This window comes from Asterias rubens, chromosome 10 (assembly GCF_902459465.1).
Source record: "Asterias rubens chromosome 10, eAstRub1.3, whole genome shotgun sequence".
In the NCBI taxonomy this organism is placed as follows: domain Eukaryota; kingdom Metazoa; phylum Echinodermata; class Asteroidea; order Forcipulatida; family Asteriidae; genus Asterias; species Asterias rubens.
Genome location: NC_047071.1, coordinates 2,446,897 through 2,471,309, shown reverse-complemented (window position 1 = coordinate 2,471,309; position 24,413 = coordinate 2,446,897). Strand labels below are relative to the sequence as shown.

At 38.5% G+C, this 24,413-nt stretch overlaps 2 protein-coding genes across 2 annotated transcripts in view; one reads left to right on the top strand and one right to left on the bottom strand.

Moving 5' to 3' along the window:
- The first annotated feature begins 1,017 nt into the window (after window positions 1–1,017).
- On the top strand, window positions 1,018–8,761 carry LOC117295771 (eukaryotic translation initiation factor 3 subunit J-like). The gene is made up of 8 exons (XM_033778515.1): window positions 1,018–1,035; window positions 1,169–1,257; window positions 2,700–2,760; window positions 4,618–4,715; window positions 5,301–5,403; window positions 6,372–6,539; window positions 6,860–6,933; window positions 7,839–8,761. Exons 1-8 carry the CDS (start codon window positions 1,023–1,025, stop codon window positions 7,959–7,961), a joined length of 729 nt encoding a protein of 242 aa, XP_033634406.1. The 5' UTR covers window positions 1,018–1,022; the 3' UTR covers window positions 7,962–8,761.
- Window positions 8,762–11,553: 2,792 nt separating this feature from the next.
- LOC117295464 (myotubularin-related protein 10-A-like) overlaps window positions 11,554–24,413 on the bottom strand; it is a 38,131-nt gene continuing 25,271 nt past the window's right edge. The window contains exons 11-14 of the mRNA XM_033778132.1: window positions 22,067–22,145; window positions 21,455–21,525; window positions 17,546–17,718; window positions 11,554–16,606 (exon numbers count right to left, since the gene is read on the bottom strand). Of these exons, the coding sequence (XP_033634023.1) occupies window positions 15,647–16,606; window positions 17,546–17,718; window positions 21,455–21,525; window positions 22,067–22,145 (1,283 nt within the window). The 3' untranslated portion in view covers window positions 11,554–15,646. The remainder of the gene's footprint in view (window positions 16,607–17,545; window positions 17,719–21,454; window positions 21,526–22,066; window positions 22,146–24,413) is intronic.

Sequence of the window (24,413 nt, the reverse complement as noted above, 5' to 3'; positions counted from 1 at the left end):
AGACTGGAGGACAGTAAAGTGTTCTGCACAAAATGGAACAACTAAACTGAAAGAAATTACCCCCAAAAAACTCTTAAATGATAACATGGTTTTAAATTAAAATATGAAACTCCTTAAAGAAGAGTGAGCTTTTAGTAATTGTCAAAGACCAGTATCCTCACTTGGTGTTATCTCAGCATACGCATTAATCAACAAACCTGTCAAAATTTAGGCTCAATTGGTCATCGAATTTGCAAGATGAAAACAAATCCCTTCTTTTTGCATAGAATTGTGTGCTTGTTTTGGGTGGAAAAGATATAACTTGTGATTTCTGTGACTCATCACAGGGTTTTTAACTTAATACAGTGTCTATTTCTGTGGGAAACAGTAGCATAACCACATATTTAATTCAACTTAACTTGGTCATTTTACTTACAAAAAAGTAAAATATAACGTACAAATTAAAGCTTTTTGCAGTTTTAGATCTATAAAAGGTTGTTAGTGTAAAAACTTTTAAAAGTCCTTCTTTGTTGTTCATCTTGCAATAATGTCTGTAATGATCTATTGTTGTCAGTATTTGGGGCACAATAAAATGTGTTGAAAGAAAAGGACACAATTGTGAAAAATAATAGTGTTTGTTTGTGTGTTTTGATTGTGTGTTTTTTTCTCAGAACACATTAAGGGCCTACATATAAAGAAAATAAGTTACACCAATTTGAAAAAAAATAAAATATATTTTGCCAAGAATTATGAGATATAAAAAATTATTGTAAAATCTCATTTGGGAGGGCTGCATATGGGGGGGGGGGGCGTGGTTTAAAGGGTGCTGCATGGATTAGTGTGCGCACCATCATTTGAGAAGTTGATTTATAAATTATTTTTTTCTAAAATTCCAATGATCAATAGTTACTCATCATAGTTCATGGTATGGTGGTGCAGGAGGTTTTTTTGTTGTCTCTTTTATCCATTGAGCGATCCCTGACAATAAGCAAGTGCAATGCTTCCCACAATGCATCGCTTCCATGTATTGCTCAATAACCAAAATGGCGGACTGGGGTAAGTCATAACATGTGCGTTTCGGACAAAAATATCAAAATTGCTTCTTTCGTATGCTTCCTTTCCCAGGTAACATGGTGTGAATTGGTAAAATAGCTTTACATGTATTGAATGGTTGTTATATTCTTTGCAGAATCTGAAGATTTTGACCCTGATCAAGGCTTTAATAAGCCAGCCGCGACGGACAGATGGGACGGCGAGGATGAGGAACCGGATGTCAAGGTAAGATTTGGTACGCGGTCTTTTTTTGACATGTTGACTTTGGAAGTTTTTGAGACTAGGGAAGAAAAGGTGGGGGGATACATCATTTACATGTATAAACAATGCACCTTGTTCACCATTGGCGGTGGTCTTCTGAACATATGCTACGCTGAGCTAAAATAAAAGATCAGTCAAAATTAAGACCCAGCCAGTGGGCCTACTGAGGCGCTGTATTCCTTTTTCGAAATTTTGACATTTTCTGTCATGACAGAAAATTTTAGTCAAAATTATGTTCAAAGTGGTGTTAAAAACTAAAAAGTGTCTTAATTTTTCTTGGCACCGGCTTGTGGAAACGATGGGCTTGAGTTGAAATGGTTGAGGTTGAGGGAAAAACTGACGGACCTGGCGGCCGTAGGGAGGAGGGTTACGTTATAGCAACTATGTAAACATATTAGTATTCATGGTTACGGTATTATTGTTCTTCTTTGGGGATGTTGGGAAAAGTTTCTGTGAATTTACCTCAATGAGATATCTCTTTTTGTAAAAATCAGTGAAAAAGTGGTGGCGCCATACATTTAGTTATCCCTTTTTTGACATTTGTTTTCTTCTATCGATCGAGTATATCACCGATCCGGTACCCTGAAGAAAAGTACTGTATATCTGACACTTTTCTTAATCTTAATATTTGTATGTAAAGGATTTGTAATCTTGTAACTTGTCAATCCTATGGCTATCTATGCAAGTCTAAACAGTTTAGTATGGCAGGAGACAGGAAAATAGCAAACTGTAAGATTTGAGTCTCAATCTAGCCTTGGTGCCTATATGTCATCCAGCCATATTTAGAATGGGTGATGACCAAAGTTTGAGAATGATGCAGATGTATTTGAGGCATTGAGAGCTGCATGTTTCACCTGTGTAGACCTCGGTTTTAATCCAACCTCGGACCATAGCCTTGCATCTGGACTGGGTTTTCAGTCCCTACCTGATTGCGTGGGTTTTTCCTAGACCCAGTTACTAGGGCGCTAGATTCCTTTTTTTTCAAAATTTTGACATTATCGGTCATCTACAGTGCCCGGTGTTGCATCTTAAACATATGGAGAGGCCAGTAAGGAGTTTTGAAGGTAATTCGTTTTGTATTTTCGTAATTTTTGGGTATTTTTCGTGTGACAGTCACGGAAAATGTCAACTTCATGAGTTCCAGAGAGCTATGGCCTTGTGGGGCTCTAGATGACCGATAATGTCAACATTTCGAAAAAAGGAATCTAGCGCCCCAGTCACTGGGTCTAGGTTTTTTTCAGTTCGGGGTTTTCCTCCCACTTCTAAAACTTAGCATTTCTTCTTGTTTCCTATCCATCGTGTTATGGCGCTAATTGTGCTGTTGGGTGTGTAATGAATAAAAATAAAAACATTGAAAAAAAAACAGCTGTCCATACTCGCAATGTTTTATATTTTTTTCCAAACAGGATACATGGGAAGATTCTGACAGTGAAAAGAAAGAAGCACCCCCAGGGACAGAAACAACAGGTACAAGTACATGTAGGCTATTGTATGAGTGTGGCCGACTTGAGTTCATTTGCGCTTTTTCAAAACAACTTCTTAAAGGCACTGGACACTATTGGTAATTGCTCAAAATACTTTTTAGCATAAAACCTTACTTGGTAATGAGTAATGGAGAGCTGCTGATGGTACAGTATAAAGCTTTATGAGAAACAGCTCCCTCTGAAGTAACGTAGTTTTTGAGAAAGAAGTCATTTCTCACTAAAATATTTGAAATTGATTTCAAGACCTCATAATTTGATTTTGAGGTCTCGAAATTAAGCATCTGAAAGCACACAATTTGTGCAAAAAGGGCTTTTTTCTTCCATTATTATCTCGCAACTTCGACGACCAATTGAGCTTAAATTTTCACAGGTTTATTATTTTATGCATTTGTTGAGAAACACCAATGTACTTAAGAAGACTGGTCTGTGACAATTACCAATAGTGTCCAGTTTCTTGAATGTTGTGGCCGAGTGGTTAAGCGCACTGAACACAAGCTCTGGTGTTTCTGACAAGCATATTGTGGGTTTGGACACTTGCAGCATTGAGCAAGACATTTGAAACTATTATTGCTTTTCCCGATAGGTGGGACACCCTTTGTGTTGTGTATAGTATGAACTTATTATTATAATGCAGAAGTTATGTGTAGGTAATTAAACATTCATTAATAAATACCTCAGACAGTTTCGCTATTCCTATTGGTGGAGAGCGCGTCACGTGGGTGTGTATAAACCTTTGTTTTCGACCAGTAAAAAGTGTTGAATCATGGGCGTGACACGCGAGCTTGCACCTGTTCTTATAAGACGGTTTCTTCATTCCTATTGGTCGAGAGCAACAGCTGGAAACAGTTGTGCCACATCACGCGATACGCTCGACGCGCACAGCATTCCCTTATAAGGAGTTGTTTACCTGAGGGCGGCGGAGGGCTTTACCATTTCGTAGCTGGAGGGTTGTTGTGTTGAAAGAAATCATTGAACAATTATAATTTTTTGCATTTATTTTACTTTTTGACTAAAAAGGGTTGATGTTTTTGACCGAAAAGGTATTTATGAATGGGAATCAAAGTGTGTTGAATCGGTTTTCAACTAGTGATTTAAACCCGCCGAGGCCTGGTTCTTGATAATTTACCTCGACTTCGTCTTGGTAAAATTATCAAGAACCAGGCCTCATTGGGATTAAACCACTACATGTAGTTGAAAACCTCTTCACCACACATTGATTCCCTTATTGCATTTGATGTTACCTTAATTATAGAAGTTAAGTTTTCTCTTCATATTCCGTTAAAGGCACGACTTGTTTTTCACTCTAGTAGCAGAAAGTACTTAAAGGCACTTAAAGGCAGTGGACACTATTGGTAGTTACTCAAAATAATTATTAGCATAAAACCTTACTTGGTAATGAGTAATGGGGAGAGGTTGATCGTAAAAACAACATTGTGAGAAACGGCTCCCTGTGAAGTGACGTAGTTTTGAGTAAGAAGTAATTTTCGAGTTTAGAATTTGAGGTCTCGAAATCAAGCATCTGAAAGCACACAACTTCGTGTGCCATGGGTGTTTTTTTTTTTCATTGTTATCTCGCAACTTTGATGACCAATTGAGCTCAAATTTACAAGGTTTGTTATTTTATGCATATGTTTAGATACACCAAGTGAGAAGACTGGCCTTTGACAATTACCAAAGGTGTCCAGTGTCTTTAAGGTGTTAATTTTCAAACATTCAAACACTAAGTAAAAACTAACTGCACAATACACTTTTTTATTTTATTTTTATTTTTTTATCATTAAATGGCCGCCGTTTAGAGAGAGACCCAACCAATTCATAAACTTTTTATATTTTTGAACAGCCAAGGCTACTCAAGTAAAGAAAAAGAAGTCTCTTGAAGCGACGCTGAAAGCAAAAGAAGAGAAGAGGAAAAAAGAACTAGAAAAGAGGAGATTGCAGGTAAGGGTGGGTGGTGCCGCTGGAAGCCCTGCCCAGAACTAACAAATTCCACATGAGTCATTTTGTTGGAATTGCCCTTGGTGGACTAAATTGGATTTAGAGCCCACCACTAAAACTGTTCTAGCTACAACACTGGTGAGAGCATTGGTGGATTTTAACCTTTCAGCCTTACTAAAATCCTTTGAGACATTTTGCCATGTATTTTTAATGCGTTCTTCTTGAACGTCGATGAATACGACAAATCATCTGAAGTGATCCTATGTTTATTTTGCCTTGGAACTCACAAGGTTTCTGTTACATCACTGCTTTACTACATAGGTCCTAGTGCATCATCCAAATTCGCTGGGTTGGGTTGACATAAACACATACGCATTGGACCAGCAGCTGATTTTCACGAAACATTATGCAATCGTGTAAGTCCACCTGGCAACGTTTATTGCGCAAGTTGCTCCATAAATGTGCGCAAGTGGACTTGCGCAGTTGCGTAAAGTCTCATTATATCTTCTGCAGTTTTTAAATCTTTTTCTCACCTACATGTAGTAGGATCTTTAAAGGTGTTTTGTTTTGTTTTGTCTCCTCTATTAGGCAGAGCAAGAAAAATTAAGTCCAGAGGAACAGATAGCTGAGAAATTAAGACAGCAGAAACTACAAGAAGAATCAGATTTACAGCTTGCAAGAGAAACATTCGGTAGGTGCATCGGACTTAAAAATAATAGTCCCCATGCATGTGAGCTGTCAGGACTCGATTTCACAAAGCACTAAGATTCATCTTTACAGGAACACGTTGCCTTGGATCGGAAGCGTTTGTAACCGTTTGTTATAGAATGCATATGATTAGACTCCCATAAATGGCCGACCGTGTTTGTCGACGAGGTAAAAGGAAAACCACGCAATTTCGAGTGATACTTGTGTGGATCATTGTATTCTACTTTTAAAATATCTTTCTAACCATATGCATTTTATAACAAACGGTTACAAACGCTTTTCAAAGACCAACCCGACCGATCCAAGGCAACGTGTTCCTTTAAGATGAGTTGTCAGTATTGCCAAAGTGATGGTGACATCCAATTTGCTTAGCAATAAAGCTTGACACCCAGCTAAGATCGATCTTAGCTTTTTGTAAGACCAGTGGACCCATCGGCCTGGAAAGAACATACAGATCAGGCATGATATTCTTCCTACTTCAGTATGATTTTGTTTTTGTTTTGCCTGTCAAAATAATCAGTACATTGAAACGTCTATTAGAGCCTACCATAATGTACATGTAGGTCAGCCCTTGTATTCAATTAAGTTTTTGCTACTTTTTTTCTAACGGGCAAAATATCATGATGATAAAGACAACACTCAGTCATTCACCAGTTGCGTTTTTTTTTTTTTTTTGCTGTTGCTACTGTTGTTGTTGTTGTTGTTTTCATTGTCGTCGCTGTTGCTGTTGTTGTTGTTGTCTTTTCTTCTTCTTGAAAACCATAGTGAACGTCTCTGCACACAATTGAATTTTATGTTTATTGTACTTAAAATGGATATTTGCTTTGTCGAGCAGACAAATTATTAAAAAAATTACAGATATTGATATTGCTAATTCCACAGCGTGGCTGAAAAAAAAATTGCAAAAAATAAATACTTTCACCCCCCCCCCTCCCTTGGAATCCAACTCAGGTGTTAGCACTGATGACAACAGCTCAAGGCTAGACTCTTTAAATCCCACAACGGAAGAAGAATTCCAAGAATTAGGAAAACTCCTTCAAGAGAAATTGCAACCCCTGGAGAAATCACCGCACTATGTTGACATGCTGGACGCGTTGTTTCAGGCCTGCAGTTTAAGTTGTAAGTGGTACACTCTCGAGGCCATGTTTAATAGTTGACTTTAAAATAGTTAGTTTAAAGGTGTGGAATGTCGTGTTGGAGCGGTCTAGTTTATGATGATACTGTGTTTAAGTTGCATTTATTGTTTTTTTCTTATCACTCAAAACTGTTTCATAGTTAAAGGTTTGACTATACTTTAATAGTATATCTTTACTAAATGAAGTGCAAGATTGCTGTAATCATTGTCTTTTACATTGTCCAGTGCACAGTTTTTCAACTCATAAAAGTTTGAAGAATACTTATAACTTTCTGCTTTTGTTCACCACTCTTTTTCTTGACAGTGGAAGCAGATCAAGTGAAAAGACTAGGTACAAGTCTAACGGCAATAGCAAATGAGAAGGCGAAGGCTCAAAAGGTGAGATAAGAGTTCTTGATTGTATGATTTTTACTAACCACCAGGGCCCACATATTATGTGTATGACCATATACATGTATACATTTACAATATGAGGCATTGCATGGTGAGGTATCAATGTATATTTGGTTTGCGGTAACATCATGTGTGTATCTACTTGCCAGGTAGAGTTGTTCTTGGGGAATTGTCTTGCTTTATTCTACTGCCACGGAGTAGATAAACGGAGGTTCGGGAGACTTCTCAGTTCTGAAAAGAACTGTCCTTCTTTTAACTATTACCAGGGCGGATGGTATACAAATTAGACTGGACTACTACTTTAGCTTATAGGATCGTAATTAACTGTACTGTCGTGGAGTCAGTTCTGAATTGGTCTCATTGTTCGACTAGCTTGCTCTAGTCATCATCAGGAGACTGTCCGAAGTCTCCAGAACCTCCGTTTATCTACTCCGCGGCAGTAGAATAAAGCAAGACAGCTCTCTAAGAACAAACTCTACCTGGCAAGTAGATACACGCATGGTGTTACCGCAAACCAAATATACATACATTAACAATCCCAATACAATACCAATACAATACCAATGTGGGGTGTCGTGGCCGAGCGAAAAAGAGCACCAAACTCATGCTTTGGTGTTTCTGTTTTACAGAGTGTGGGTGCGAATCCCGGTTGTGACACTTGTGTCCCTGAGCAAGACACTTAACTATAATTGCTTCTCTCCACCTAGGGGTAATTGGGTACCTGTGAGGGCAGAGATGGTTCTTGTGGTTGATTTAGCCGAGTAGTGCATATTTGTTGCACGGGCTGTTTACTCCCTAGGTAGCTAAGATGGTTTCATGCTTGAATTAATTGTTATTATCATTATTATTTATTGAGTTTTACGAGGAATCATTCCTTTTTGTCTTTACAGAATGTCAAAGCCAAGAAGAAGAGTAAAAAGGCTGTCTTAGCCGGCAGCGGCAAGGCTGGCAAAGGACCCGGTATGGACGATGAATACAACACTTATGGAAATGATATGGATGACTTCATGTGACCCACTGGCCGATCATGCAGCTTAAGGCAATTATAGATATGTAAAGTTATTACCTCTCTTAGATTTTTTCTTTGTTTTTCTCAAGAAATATAATGGATTTGGTTGTATTTAACTCTGCTTAGTGTTGATTTTTTAAATGAAGGTATGGTATGTCATTGATTTGGAAAATGACCACCCTTTATGTCCGGTATACCACCACGTTGCCAACCGGGGGAAAATTCAAGAAATTTCAAAGCTTCAAACTCATTTTGTTGTGAAATTTTCGTTGAATTAGGGAGTCACATGTACAGCGTTGGTAAGATTGAAAATATGAATTTCACAGATTTGCACATACATGGTGGTCATGTTGGGAAAATCCCATTGAAATATTTGTGCTTGGAATGCTTTAGTTTGTTGAGAAATTTGTAAAGCATTTAGTTTGGATCTTGGTAGTTGAAAACTTGATGAATGACAGTGAAACAATTATATGGTTCCTTTCAGTGTTTTCTGGTTGCTTGAACATCCACATTTCATGTATATGTTGGTCGCATGATGTTTGCAGAATGGTCAGCAATCCTTAACAGTGGTCTGAGGACCAGTTGAAATTCTCGTCAACTGGTCTGGGTGACTAGTGAAGTGTTCAAAAGTATCCATATTTAATATGAAATTCGGTCCTGCTGGCTCGTCACTGAAAAGGTTAAGGACAAATCCTGCTGGTCCCTCTTGACAATGTTGGCCACAGGCTTTACAGGCAGTGGACACTTTTGGTAATTACTCAAAATAATTATTGACATGAAACCTTTCTTGGTGATGAGTAATGGGGAGAGGTTGGTGGTATAAAACATTGTGAGAAACAGCTCCCTCTGAAGTGACATAGTTTTTGAGAAAGACGCGATTTTCCACGAATTTGATTTTGTGACCTCAGATTTAGAACTTGAGGTCTCGAAATCAACCATCTAAACGCTCACAACTTCGTGTGACATTGTCCACTGCCTTTAAAACCAGTTAATATGCCAATCCTGCTCTGTTAGCAGTACTGGTAGACTAGCTACCTCGTGTGAAGGGGGATGGCCTCAAACAACACGATCTATGTATAGCCCACTTGAAACTGTATCTCAAGGCCTTAAGAATCGTTTTACCCCACGACTACCCTGGCGCACTTTCACATTGTTCACGCCTAGGATCCAACTGGCTTCAGGATACGCATTTCAAGAATACTCAAGTGTTTTTACCGCTTAATCTTTTTAAAGCTGTTTTTGGAACAAGGAGTAACAGAAGACTTGTCTTATTTTTTTTTCTTATGGTAAGTGTTACCCCATAAGCAAACCAATGAAACAAATCTTCTGTCAACTCAAAATAAAATTACTTTTCAATACTCAAAATAATTCTAAGATATTTGTATTTATCAATTTAAATTAAAGATGCAGCGAGGTGTTATTATTGCAAAACACAAGACCACCTGACTTCCAAGTTTACTGGCCCGATGCTGAAATCACTGACCTCGGGCTTGCTGTCCAGTGTTATATTTCGAGCCCTGAGCTGTGCAGTGTGGCCATAGTAGTTGCAGATCTAAATGGTGGGATTACAGGTATGGTGTGTATGATTTGTTCCATTCACACATGCACAGGCCAAACATAACTCAACCCCTTATTACAAAAGTAGGTTAACAATATGGGTGACAATGTAGAAGGTATATTGGTAATGAATAAACGGTTCAACAGTCACCCGCAGTTTTTGTTGTGAAGTTATTTTTACATGGTTGTATTTTAGGCTATTCAATGATGTATTAAGACTATAGCCTTGTGAACTTTTTGCTCTAAAATGTGTACAAGACTATAGCCTTGTGAACTTTTTGCTCTAAAATGTTCACAAGACTATAGCCTTGTGAACTTTTTGCTCTAAAATGTACACAAGACTATAGCCTTGTGAACTTTTTGCTCGAAAATGTACACAAGACTATAGCCTTGTGAACTGTTTGCTCTAAAATGTTCACAAGACTTGTGAACTTTTTGCTCTAAAATGTTCACAAGACTATAGCCTTGTGAACTTTTTGCTTGAAAATGTACACAAGACTATAGCCTTGTGAACTTTTTGCTTGAAAATGTACACAAGACTATAGCCTTGTGAACTTTTTGCTCGAAAATGTGTACAAGACTATAGCCTTGTGAACTTTTTGCTTGAAAATGTGAACTTTTTGCTCGAAATTGTTCACAAGACTATAGCCTTGTGTACTTTTTGCTTGAAAATGTGCACAAGACTATAGCCTTGTGAACTTTTTGCTCTAAAATGTTCACAAGACTATAGCCTTGTGAACTTTTTGTTCGAAAATGTACACAAGACTATAGCCTTGTGAACTTTTTGCTCTAAAATGTTCACAAGACTATAGCCTTGTGAACTTTTTGCTTGAAAATGTACACAAGACTATAGCCTTGTGAACTTTTTGCTCGAAAATGTGTACAAGACTATAGCCTTGTGAACTTTTTGCTTGAAAATGTACACAAGACTATAGCCTTGTGAACTTTTTGCTCGAAATTGTTCACAAGACTATAGTCTTGTGTACTTTTTGCTTGAAAATGTGCACAAGACTATAGCCTTGTGAACTTTTTGCTCTAAAATGTTCACAAGACTATAGCCTTGTGAACTTTTTGTTCGAAAATGTACACAAGACTATAGCCTTGTGAACTTTTTGCTCGAAAATGTGTACAAGACTATAGCCTTGTGAACTTTTTGCTTGAAAATGTACACAAGACTATAGCCTTGTGAACTTTTTGCTCGAAATTGTTCACAAGACTATAGTCTTGTGTACTTTTTGCTTGAAAATGTGCACAAGACTATAGCCTTGTGAACTTTTTGTTCGAAAATGTACACAAGACTATAGCCTTGTGAACTTTTTGCTTGAAAATGTTCACAAGACTATAGCCTTGTGAACTTTTTGCTCTAAAATGTACACAAGATTAATAGCCTTGTGAACTTTTTGCTCGAAAATGTGTACAAGACTATAGCCTTGTGAACATTTTGCTTGAAAATGTGTACAAGACTATAGCCTTGTGAACTTTTCGCTCTAAAATGTACACAAGACTATAGCCTTGTGAACTTTTTGCTCTAAAGTGTTCACAAGACTATAGCCTTGTGAACTTTTTGCTTGAAAATGTTCACAAGACTATAGCCTTGTGAACTTTTTGCTCGAAAATGTACACAAGACTATAGCCTTGTGAACTTTTTGCTCTAAAGTGTTCACAAGACTATAGCCTTGTGAACTTTTTGCTTGAAAATGTTCACAAGACTATAGCCTTGTGAACTTTTTGCTCGAAAATGTACACAAGACTATAGCCTTGTGAACTTTTTGCTCTAAAGTGTTCACAAGACTATTGCCTTGTGTACCTTTGTGCTCTTCAACGTTCACAAGATTATAGCCTTGTGAACTTTTTGCGTTAAAATGTGCAAAGGACTAATAGCCCTGTGTACTTTTTGCTCTAAAATGTTCACAAGCCTTGTGTACTTTTTGCTCTAAAATGTGCACAAGGTTATGTGTTGATGTGTTGTAGCCTTGTGGACTTTTTAGTCTAAAATAAGCAGGGTTGAGTTTAGCATGTTTACAAATATTTGTCAAAACTGTGGTTTAAAAAGGGCTTTAATACACAATTGTATACATTTTTCAGACTGATAACAATTACACTTTAAATTATAGCAAACCTCAATAATTCTTTCATTTAATACAAATTTTCCTTGGATTCTAGATACCATCTTTTTCATAATTCCATGTTCTTTAGTTTTGAATACATTGTACCAAATTATATAATATGTACACCAACAAAGATAATAAGTCTTTTCATATAGATGGTTCATTGGCAACATGAATAATCATAATCCACAGAAGGTCTCTAGGTACCAGACACGGGGCTTCAATATATAGGCTCTTTTTGAAACCAGGATTTGGGGTTCGGCTCTGGCTTTGTCTGCCTGCTCGAGTACGATACTGAAAGCACGTTTTGTTATATAAATACTACAGAGCCTAAGCCGGAGGCCCAAGACGTGGTTTCAAAAAGGCATCATAGTTATCATTCACTGTTTACCGAGTGCTGACCATAAAAGCAAATAAAAATTGTGTTGACTTTAACAATTCGTGGCAAACCCATTTAAATTTCGGGAAACCTAAGTTGGATTCTATCTACATACAGTGTTTGCTTCAAAAGTTGTATCATTCAGACTGGCCATAGATTGTCTGTCATCAACTAAACCGGCTGCCAAACGCTACCACTTCGTTACTGGAGCAGTTAAATCAAACATAGCGATAGATTGGTTTGTGATAAAATAAAATGGCTGCCAAAATGTAACACTCTATGAACATGAAGACCATACTCTTACATTATAACCGAGTAATTCAGAAACTTTCCATTTTGGCAAATAAAACGCTGCTAAAAAGAACGCTGAACTTAAACTTGTAATCAGACTTTTGTCTCCATTAAAAACAACCAGGTAGCAAAAGCACTCTTTTTAAATAGTTATAAAAACACTTCAATCTCAAAATTTGTTGACCTTCATGGTATATTAGGGACCAGCTGAATGAAGTTGAGAAGGTACAGTAGTGCATTCTGCTTTTTGCGCAACGTTTATGGCGCAACTTACGCCATAAACGTTGCGCAAGTGGACTTACGCAGTTGGGTATTGTTTCGTGAAATCGGCTGCAGGCTCCTAGTTGACATGGTTGATGATACTCATGCATCATCAACCATGTCAACTAGGAGCCTGCAGCCGATTTCACGAAACAATACCCAACTCCTTACGGACTGTGAAGGAGGGGAGGGCAACCCTGTTCGGCCCTCGGAGTTGGTTAATGTGCCCCCACCTTAAAGTGGCCGCCCGGCCTTGTAAGTTGGGCGATACATCATAAAATATAATTTTAAAAAAATCAGCATTGCACATCTCTCAACTGATTTCAATCTATGCCAGCCTTTTGCAGCAAAATGGCTTTTTGTAAAACATGTTCTTTTCCATAAAAAACAAAAAAGTAAATCATACTTTTTCTATTAATTAGTCTAAAACTTAATCGCGATTCAACCGTTTAAACTTGATTGATAGAATCAAATATTTACAAGATGTAATTTACTAGCACTTTATCTGACTACATAACTGATTTAAAATAATTTAAAAACAAATAAACAGAGTTGCTATACTTATGTACATGTTCAATCATGGAGCAATAAACTAGCTTATTGCTCCATGGTACAACTAAATTCAAATTTGCGCAGCGTTGATAGATCTTTTCCCAAAGGCACCAAAGTGGGATTTCCTCCAGCTGTTTAAGCAGACAATAGAGCTTAGCAATTTGCCGCTAAGCAAAAACAAAATGAAGGGTTGCACTTGCAAACTGTAGACATGGCAAGGCACATGTGTATGTCTGCTGGCAAACTACATGTTAATTCTGGTAAGCAGAAATATTGTGTGCGGTGCTCATTTTTGTGCTTAAGCAGCTTTACAAAATTGAGCCCTGGGTCAAATTTCATTGCGCAGCTTTCATCAGAATTCTGTGCTTAAGGCCAGTAGAATCACGCGCTTTAATAAACGTAGCATGCACAGAATTCTGCGTAAGGCAATGTCATGTAACTAGTCCAAAGGGTCTTAGTTTACAGACCACTGAGCATGCCCAGTAACAAGGCCAGCTCATACTACGATGAAGTATTTCACAACCAAAATATGCAACAACAAATGAAACTTAAATTATGCAATTATAATAAGCCTCTATGCAAGAAATAATTAAAAATACATAATTAACATTTACTTACAAAAAAAAAAACACCAACCTGAATCTTGCCAGTGTACAAGTTCCTTCTGCAAATTTATTTAAAAAAAATAACCCAATTGAGAATGAGATCACCATCAATAATAAATAACTATTTCTCAGATATAAATGTTCATTTCAAAGATATCGCTTCATAGATTCGGAGTTCCAAATGTATCGCTTCATAGATTTGGAGTTCCAAATGTAAAATTTGAACTCCCTCACAAATTTATCTACATGTACACTTTAAAAATATTTTTTTTATTCTAAACACACTATAATTATGAAAATATGTTCATACTCTCGATGGAATTCACTGATTACAGTACAAAACACTTCTCACCCTTTGGGTATTTGTAAAGGCACTTTGAACAAAAGACCTTTCCATGAAATATGTAAATTTCACAAGTCAACTTTAGTCGCCTTGGACCGACTATGGGCAAGCATTTACATGGGTTGCAAAAAGCCATGGCTCACGCATCAGAGATCTTTCCAACGATTACCAACGATGTTTTTTTATAAACACATTTTTCCCCAGGAAAATGTCAGGAAAATAATTATGCAAAACAGATTTGTTGTTTTGTTTTTAGAATGGTAGCCAGTTCAAAACAGGGAAATATAAATTCAGGGAATGACCTTTCCATGACTTTTGTGGTTCGATGGAAATGGGTCAAATATTGTGATGTTTTTTGCTGCTTTGGTGGGCATGTTGGGTTTTTCAGTACAAGTAAGAGTACAAGTTTAGGGCACTGTTTACAGCCGAACTATGGGCTTGCGACAATAACATTCTTCGCATACCATTCTTGCGCAAGCCGTGTCAGCAATAAAACCAAACAAAGCAAAAACGACAGCGAAACTAACCACTCCAGCTTGTTATCCCTTTTAGTAAAGGGAAAGTTTAGAAAGTTTATCTGTAAACTGCGGTTTTGAAGACAAGGAAATATGGGTTTTGTGTTTCATTCCACAGAGGAATAAACATATCCTGAAGTGAAGAAACAACATTCCCAGAAAATTATTTCCTCACATATTTACGCACCACAAAATAAACGTAAACAAATTTAAAGGGAAGTTTGACCCAAAGTGTTTTTGTACATAAAACTCACGAAAATATTTCCCGATAGAAGACAACTTTATAGTTATCTTGGGTTTTGGCTTAGAGCTGTCCTCAAGCATTCAAACTTGTCTACGCTGCCAAGTGGTTCGCCAAACAATCTGAATTTGAAGAGTCCTGCGTGCCGCACGCGGTCTTCATGCATAATGCGTCGTTGTGCGTAAGGACATGATTGCATGTAAAGATGGCCCCAATTTTCACCTTGATATATCAAGTGGGACCAAACTATACCTCAACCCTACATGTACCTGTTCGTAATTAGCTACAGCCATTTCTAACAAAAACCCTAATTTGTAATCTTTTACTACACACAGATGTAAAATTGTATCTGTCAAAATTAAGCTTCACATGATGAACTCTTCTTTTGAAGAAAAAAGAAGAAGTAATATTTATAAAATCAACTTCAATATTACCCTTATAAACTTGGAATGCCACAAGCGCCAAATTGGGCGCACTTGACTGTTCTCACTCGGGGGAACTTTTTGTATTCCCAAATGGGAGCACTAAATATGTAGTACTCTAGAAACACTACTACGTAGGCACACCAAGCATTCCCAGTTGGGCCAGATGCTGATCTGTTCAGAACAGTGTGCCGTCATTTTGTGAACCACGCTATACATTACTCCAAAAAGGAACAGCTCAAAATGGAATGTTAAGAGTTTAAAGAGACGCTGCTCGTGTTGGACTAGTTCTTTTTGAAACATTTCAAACAACTTCTATGTCTGAGAGATATTCCTTTGAACTTAATTCGATTCAGTTTTGGAGCTGAAGATTGTTCCTCGATAAAAAAAAAGCTTCTCCCATTGTTTGGATCTCTTATAATTCTACCTCATCACTCGCCTCTACATCACTGACAGTTATCGGCGCCATTTCACTTTGCATCAAGCTCTGCCCTCGCAGAAATCTCGCCAAGGGGGTGCCCAGAAACGACCTCCTATCCCCACCAATTAAACTCAAATCGCTGATGGAGAACGGAAACGCAGACGTGAGTAGGCCTTGGTTCCGCGTGTTCTCGTAGGTGAAGTACAGTCGGCTTTCCCGTTTGGGTCTACGCACCACCTCGTTTGTCTTGCGACACTTCAGCTGCTCAAGTCTCTCTTTAAGCTGCTGTATCTCATCCACGAGTTGGCACTGTTGCTTATAGACTAAGGGATGCCCTCCGTCCAGTATATGCACACTGGGGATCCATCTTAAGTAACACTGTGTCCAGAATTTGATGAAGGGAGGCCCCGTCTGCGGGATAATAACATTGGGGTCCACTTCGGATGAGCGTCCGTTACCCGTTGAATTCGCTCCGTTTACATTCAGGTTTTTGTCCCTCATGTGTACTGCAATCATCCTAGCAGAAGGCTCTCGAGTTTTGTGACCATACTTTGCGTCCATCACGCTTCGCCTAGTCTTCACTTTGTCACGGTAGAGGGCGGCGTTGCACCCTTCGGAATGATCCACCTCTGGTTTGGAGGAGAACTTGACTCCCGGGATTCGGGAGGCGAGAATCTGCTTGGCGATGTACATGGGGTTGTTGAACAGCGCCTGGTCCTCGCGGCTGTACTGCAGAGTCCACGCCCACACGGTGGCTAGCTTGATGGGTTTCTCGACATCACGCAGGCACGTCCGGACACGCTGGCGTTCCGTGTTGAAGAGGAAGGTACCAAAGATGCCGGCAAACATACTGTCCCATATTGTCATGAGGTAGGTGTCGGTGAATTCGAAGGCAGAGGGGAACTGGAGCATCATCTGATTGACGCAGTCTAAGAAGAGCAAGAATGAAGGGGCCTAAAAAGAAAAACAAAAATAAGTATGAAGTTTCGGTAACAACTCTTTACAGTTAAAACAATAGCGTTAGGCTTTAAATAAAAATATGACCAGAAAAAAAGAAGACAAAATCACTATGAAGGAGTAGACCACCAACAGCTCGGTTGGAAGAGCACAGTCACAGGTTCAAGTCCTGCTCTAGTAAATTTTGCTTTGTTAGAGGCACTGGACACCTTTGGTAGTTGTCAAAGACCAGCCGTCGATTTCACAAAACTCTTCCTAACTTAAGACTAGTCTTAGGACTTAGGACGAGTCCCAACCCTGCACTGTAGCATGCAGACCTTAAGAGTAGTCCTAAGTTAAGACGAGTTACTCGTCCTAACTCGAGATAAGACGAGTCCTAACTCTTTGTGAAATCGACGGCAGTCTTCTCACTTGGTGTACATGACATACATGACATATGCATAAAATAAACCTTTGAAAAGATTTAGCTCAATTGATCGTTGAAATTGCAAGATAATAATGAAATAAAAAACACCCTTGTCACATGACGTTGTGTGCTTTCAGATGCTTGATTTCAAGACCTCAAAATCTAATTCTGAGGTCTCCAAATCAAATTTGTTGAAACTTACTTCATTCACGAAAACTACGTCATTTCAGAGAGAGCCGTTTCGCACAGTGTTTAATACTATCAACATCTCCCCATTACTAGTTACCAGGTAAGGTTTTATACTGATAATTATTTTGAGTAATTACCAATAATACCCACTGCCGTTAAACCTTCCAAAAAAGAAACCCCCAATTCCAAATTTTTTTTAGGGCACTTTACAGTACTACTGCACTACTGTTGCAACAACTCCACATGAAGCGCTAAGAGATTACAAAATCTAGTAATTTATGATTCAGATTTATTCCTAGCCTCGACCTCCGACGGATAATCCTCAAAGTGTTATATCTCACCTCTTCACCGTCATTGGGCGTGATGTGTCCACATCGTTCTAGGAACGGATGACCAGCGATGACCCACTCTCTTTGAATCAGACTCTGGAATCCCAACTGGGTACGGCAGTGTGGATCTAGGAAGATCTGAACCAGAGATGCTACGATGCAGGACGTGTCTTTACCGGTGGGTTCTTGAGAAAAACCAGTGGAGATAAATCAATTAGGCATATCGGGATAAACAAATTAATTTTTATATTTTTTTTATTATTATTATTATTATTTTTTTTTTTTTTGGGGGGGGAGGGTTTAGGAAAATCATGAAAATGAGAATTTTGGCAATATCTCCCCCCAAAAAGATAAAATATTAAATAAATAAAATGAAAGAGAGGAAATGTGCACAAGCACAGTTCAATCTTTTCTTAAAGAGGGGATGGGAAATGTCTAAACAGACTCCTTGATGCAAGAATGCACAATACCACAATTTTCCCACAAATAAAAATCAACAAAACACCAAACAAAATGTCCATTGCAAATGCCAAATTCAAACCCCAACTAATACCAATCATGCCAACAGGTAATTTCAAAGTACATGTAACTGGCGTTACTCCCGTCATTCACTCATGTTTCTCACGGTACTAACAACTATCAGCACCTATTTTTCTGAACGATTTTCTGCTCTTTGATACGCTGACATTTATGACAATCACTAACGAATTTGAAAACTAAATTTGGATATCTACATATGTACCCACAATGTAACACGATCAAACCGTGACATTGCCCAATTGTAACCCCTTCCACACTCCAACAACACAGAGAACTCCCCCATTAAGTCAGCATTACATGCCCTTAAACCCTGACAGCCATCCTTAAACGGTAATCAAATCCGACATCAGTTGATAAAGATTGTTTCCCTATCAGCAGAGGCCAGTGTTTCAGAAACGCCGTAGATGTAACGCTAATCTCCTCAGCAGCGCAGGAAATGACGAGTCACACCACTGAGTCACGACAGTCTCTACCTCTATGGTCTCCCGCTGATCCCTATATAAACTCAACAACCGCTTGTCCCGCCTAAAAAATCTCCCCTGAAAGTTTGGGCTCAATTTCAAAGACCTGGGCGCAATTTAAAGGAACATCACAAAATTGGTTTTGCTGGCAAAAAAGCTGCTGGCAGTGTAAGCACTTCATGTAATCCATAAACCTGTAGAAGTTTGAGATCGATCGGTCATCTTGGTCACGAGAGAGTAGTGAAAAACGGATTACAAACTTTGCATTGCGTGGTTCCAAAACAAAAATGAATAACTGGGCAATAAACTCCAAACATGTAATTAGATTATTTATTTCTCACTAAATATGAAATTTCAGACAGAAATATTTCAAGGGATGTTTTCTTCTATCATCATCATTAAACTGTGTAAGTTTTATGTAAATCTGGGATCTTCGCGATTTTGTTTTCTTACCAATTCTGTAAATTCCTTTACTAGAGCTGCTTATTAGCAGAAAAACATTGTATTGTATGCATGTGATTTTTTTTTTCACAGAGAGTACTGAATATGCAGTGCTAACAAACCTCAGTGTACATCGGTGTAAGAGTGAAAACAATCTTCTATCCTTTATCCCCGACGCAAATTTAACACCCAGAAAACACTGCTTAAAGGCAGTGGACGCTATTGGTAATTTACTCAAAATAATTATTAGCATAAAACCTCATTTGGTAACGAGTAATGGGGAGAGCTGGTGATAGTATAAAACATTGTGAGAAATGGCTCCCTCTGAAGTGAAGTAGTTTTCGAGAAAGAAGTAATTTTCCAAGAATTTGATTTTGCAACCTCAGATTTAGAAATTGCGGTATCGAAATCAAGCATCTGAAAGCACACAACTTCATTATTAACTCGCAATTTTTCGACGACCAATTGAGCTCAAATTTTCACAGGTTTGTTACTTTATGCATACGTTGATATACACCAAGTGAGAAGACTGCTCTTTGACAATTACCAATAGTGTCCACTGTCTTTAACATTTTTCTGTTTAGCACAACTATGAACCAACTCTGCCAAAAAACGTCTTTCAATATACCCTGGAAACATATATTTTTAATTTGTGGTTTGGCATAAACTTTAAATCGCCAAAATTTGACCTTTTGAGTTTGGGCAAGTGATCATTGGTTTGTTTCATTGACGTGCTTTAACTCCTATTGGGTAATGAAGACTGAATACATACATGTATGTACATGTACAACCCATACGCACATTATGTTATACAACTTCAATTAATTTGGGGATATTTCCTGCAGTGCTTATCTGAATCTACATGTAACTAGAAGTCAGGGAGCAATACTATACACCCACTGGCTTTCTGAATAGTTTTTGAACTAAGGGACATTAGTCATTAGGATTTTTAAAGTGCAGCCACAGGCTCTGTATCTAGTATTTTACTCTGGAACTTTCTTTATATGTTGCTAGGCAACGGAACTGGTCTCATACTTGAAAAACATAGCTCCACAATACCTTGCCGGAAAATACTGAATGTTGAAGCACTTTGAGCACTACTGAATGATTGATATGAGCGCTATGTACATGAGAAGCCACTATTATTATTCTTATTATTACAAGAAAAACAAAAACATCTTAATTATAAAAGCTGTCGACTAACTTTGATTTAAAATTCTTCCAAGGTCATGTTAAAAAAAAAGATTCAAACATAGATCAACATCCAAACAAAGGTCTCCTAGTTTACCGCAGTGAAATTTGTGTACGATCTTTTCAGGTCAAACTTTTTGCTTCAAAACCATGCAAGATGATCAGAAAAAGATCCAAAACGTCCGAGGGTTTTGATCCAAACCAGGATTGTCAGAGACCAGAGCCCAATTTCATGGCTCTGCCTCCCGCCGAATTCTGCACCTACATTCATGATTCCCTGCTTACTTGCTAGCGCCGAATTTCTGCGCTAGCCTTGTAAGCACAGAATGCCTAGTAGCAGGGAGTACGCACTCGCAGAAGCTAAAATTCACCGCTAAACCCTGAAATACACTTGCCGTAAGCCCAGAATTCCCTGCTTCCGTAAGCGCCGATTCTGTGCTTACGGTAGGCAGACCAATGAAATTGGGCCCAGAGACGCCACCCTGGGGCAACCATCTCTAATCACCCCAAGCGATGACAAACAGGATGAAAAAATGCTGAGTCAGGCTCGCTACTCCAGACAGGGGTGTGAAAACTTAACCCTACCCCCCTCCCCCCTCACGGGGGTGAAACCGGAAGCAGCGGAGGGGATAAAAAAAGCCCCATCTTTTAATGGGCGCGATGAGACTTGATAAAATGAGGAGGGATCTACATATACTTCCCAGAGACAGCTTGTCTATTACTGATTCATTTGGGACGCTAAGAACTTAATGAGATTGAATTGTGACATGACATGTGGAGATCTTACAAATGGCTTTTTTGTGTGTGTGTCAGCAATAATGGTATGACACATCCGCGGTTTCGGGAAGAGTACATTCATTCCCCGTTCTCTATTTTTGAGGAACGACACGCCATGCAATTATGCTGCAAAACTATACAATTAACAGGGCTTTACATCTGGACAAGGTTTTGGAGTGGAGAAAACACACCGATTCACTGTCTGGTCTGGCAGGGATGTTTAGGCTTTTCCAAATAAGCCACTTGGCCTATGGCTGGATCCCCAGGTTAACCCAGGCAGTTTGGGACCTTTAATTTGTCTGACATTAACTTGAAAAACATAAACCTCAAATTACCCCGTGGCACCCAAAACAATTGATGTGGATCCCTTTGCAAAGTTCCAATACAAATTTACATATTCCTCATGATACCCCTTACCAGAGCAACAATTGCTGCGCCCCTTTAAAAGCAAACTTCAATGCCTGATAGTATTAACATTATTCTGGAAATTCAACAATCCCTAGACACCAACCTCTTAGGACGACCGTCTGTTTGTCTTGGTAGATAAACTGAGCCGCTGTCACTGCCGCTGCCATGCACATGCTGTCAAATAAATCAAAACAATTGAACGAGTCAGAGACAGAGAGAGTAACAATGTAAGTTGTCAGTCATTGTTCCTAGAGGCCAGCCTTATGTTACAAACAATGGGTCATTGTTTACACATGGCATTGTTTAGCTTGGGACTTGGTTGAGCTGGCAGGTGGAATCGAATCAACTCTTGATCCCTAGAGAGTTAGGAACTTCCATCATGTCCATGGTAAAACAGCCTTAAGGCCGAGTCACACTGCAGCGATAACCAAAACAATAACGATCACGACCCAAAGAGCACGCATTCTATTGGTTGAATTGCTCCACACAGAATACGCACACGCTCATTCATCCAATAGAATGCTTTCCCTTTGCGTCGCGATCGTTATCATTGTTGTAATCGCTGCAGTGTGACTCGGCCTTAACTCAACAAAAAATTGAAATTTTTAGAAAAGCAGAGAAAAGTACAGAGATAAGCTTATTTTGCCATAAAAAAACAAGACAGTTTTAAAAGAGTTTTTTTGTCTCAAATTGTTATCGTGAAATATATGTTTACCTGACATTTTGAAGCCATTTTGTGCCATCAAGACTCGAGTACCATTTATCATCAGAGTTGCAGAATTCTTTCAATGTTTCTATAAAAAAAAATATATATCAGAGATAAAATCATCAATAAATAACAAATGAATGAGCGTGAACTTCATAAGAATGATAGCATAATACATATTGACCCATTTCACCTGAAGAGATTAGAGGTCAGTTTTCCATGGCAATTATTTGGTTGGGGTTAATGGTTACATATAACAAGTTTTGGGAATATATTATGGTGCAGTGCGATAGTATTCAACGTTTGAAAATAAAAGACCATTTTGCAATTGTATTCATATTTTGTTCAAAAGGTACATCAAGTCAAACAGCAAAGGGTCCTCTCTCATTCTTCTAACCTTTTTTTAGATCAGAATTTTGACACGGAAGTACGAAGCGTTCTACATACCATACCAGCACTCAAAAGTTTTAAACAAGCTTTCGTGAAAAGCAGTCACTTTAGGGAGCCAATTCAGCGTTGGTTTTTAAGAACATCCTACCAGGGGTTATCGATGACAGGTATCAATAATGTACACTGCAGAGGGTGGCGAAAAAGTGCTTCCTTAAAAATAGTACTCTGCATTTTGTTTTCCATGTCATAATGTGCACCTAGACCACAGCTGTCATTTTAGTCCACTGACAGCTGTACATGCCATTAGCCACTAGTAAATGGATGTTCAACGACGCCAGTCAAAACAACTTCCACTATACACTGACGGACCGTAAACAAGTCTCACAAAACATTGGACGTGGTGATTCTATAAATAACCACTGGACCACACCCAGGATTCATAACCAATTACGATTAAAAAAAAAACGACAGGAAACAGAATGTGTCCTCCCATTATATTTCCTTACATTCAATTCAGAGATTCACTTTAGATAAAACTTGGGTCAATGATGTGCTTAGCGCCACAATGCAGTTGACTGATTGTCTACATGAACATCATGCTTCTTGATGATTCTACTGACTAGCCACACCCATTCATCCTCACCACCCCCCCCCCCTAAAAAAATAATAATAATAATAATAATAATATATAATAAAAATAATTAAAAAAAATTCACCCAGGGGTATAAATGGGTGCCTGCCAGCGCAGAGTTTGATATTGTGTTTAAAAAAGCTCTGGAGTGCCACGGCAGCTCAGGGCTGTCTACTCCCCAGGGAGCTGAGAAAGATTACAGGTATGTTATTGGCAAATGACCAGTCAAAATGCCATGTAATGTGCATTGATTTTAACCGGAAACCCTTCACAACTTTAATACAAACATCACTCTGAGCAAATCTGTGGGGTTTGGCTCAAAAGGATGAAGAGCTTGTCAACATTTCAGAGCAAAATCCCTGGATAATAACGTCCCTGGATTCGGGTAATTCTCTTCCCAAAAATTATTTCCTAGTCACCCCCCCCCCTCTCAAAAGAATACTGTTAGACTGATTATACACAGTAAATAGTCTGTTGGGTGAGCTTTCAATCAATCAATCAATCAGACAGGTCAGAGGGAATTTATATAGCGCCAAAATCAACCAAAAATGTTCAAAGGCGCTCAAGACGTTGGATGAAAATAATTACGATATAATTGTTGGAATAGAAAAAAATTCAAATTATCTCCTCGATAAAGGGCACCCTATGAGGAAATTGTAAATGTCTACTGTACCATTTCAAGGGCACCAAGGCAATGACCAGTGGGCATGGAAGCAATCGCCTTCGTTGCCTCCGTGAAGTATCAGGCCTGACATTTGAGGGGTTTCTAAAATGGGCACAACTCCCCCCAAACGGCTTCTCTATCATACAAGTAAACTCAAGGGAATTGGGGTATTAACATGATTAATGTAGTTTCCCAACATAAAATAGATCTCAATTTAGTAATACCACGGAAGCTACCAATAATGTCTTCCTTGGAAGACACATCCTCAAAGCAATAAAATTATAATATCAGCCACCATAAATAAACATGAGCATGAGATATAAATATTAGTGACATTAGTTTATCATGGGAGACAATCCAAGTAGAACCAGTTTTAATAATAGCGTGGCCAAAACGTGGCAGCAATTTCCGTGGAACTGCAAAAACAGAGGGACAACAGTCACTGCCTACCCGCATGACTAAGGTGAGAACCTGAAGGGCATATGCGAGTCAGACATGTCAGAATAGCAAAGCTGCCCTCCTTTTCTGGTCATTACTCCTGTATACAAACGTCGCCAAATATTTCTGACCTACTTTGACCTAGAGAAGTTGCCAAGTCTGTAAATATGTCGATGATGTTTGCAACATAAAGGGTTCGATATTGCTGTGAAGCTTTCTGGTTTTACATTGTT

What these genes read in the sequence shown, in the direction of transcription:
- LOC117295771 (XM_033778515.1), top strand. An exon ending in ATGAGGAACCGGATGTCAAG is followed by an intron (nt 1,258 to 2,699) that starts GTAAGATTTGGT and finishes TTTTCCAAACAG; the next exon opens with GATACATGGGAAGATTCTGA. An exon ending in TCAGGCCTGCAGTTTAAGTT is followed by an intron (nt 6,540 to 6,859) that starts GTAAGTGGTACA and finishes TTTTCTTGACAG; the next exon opens with TGGAAGCAGATCAAGTGAAA.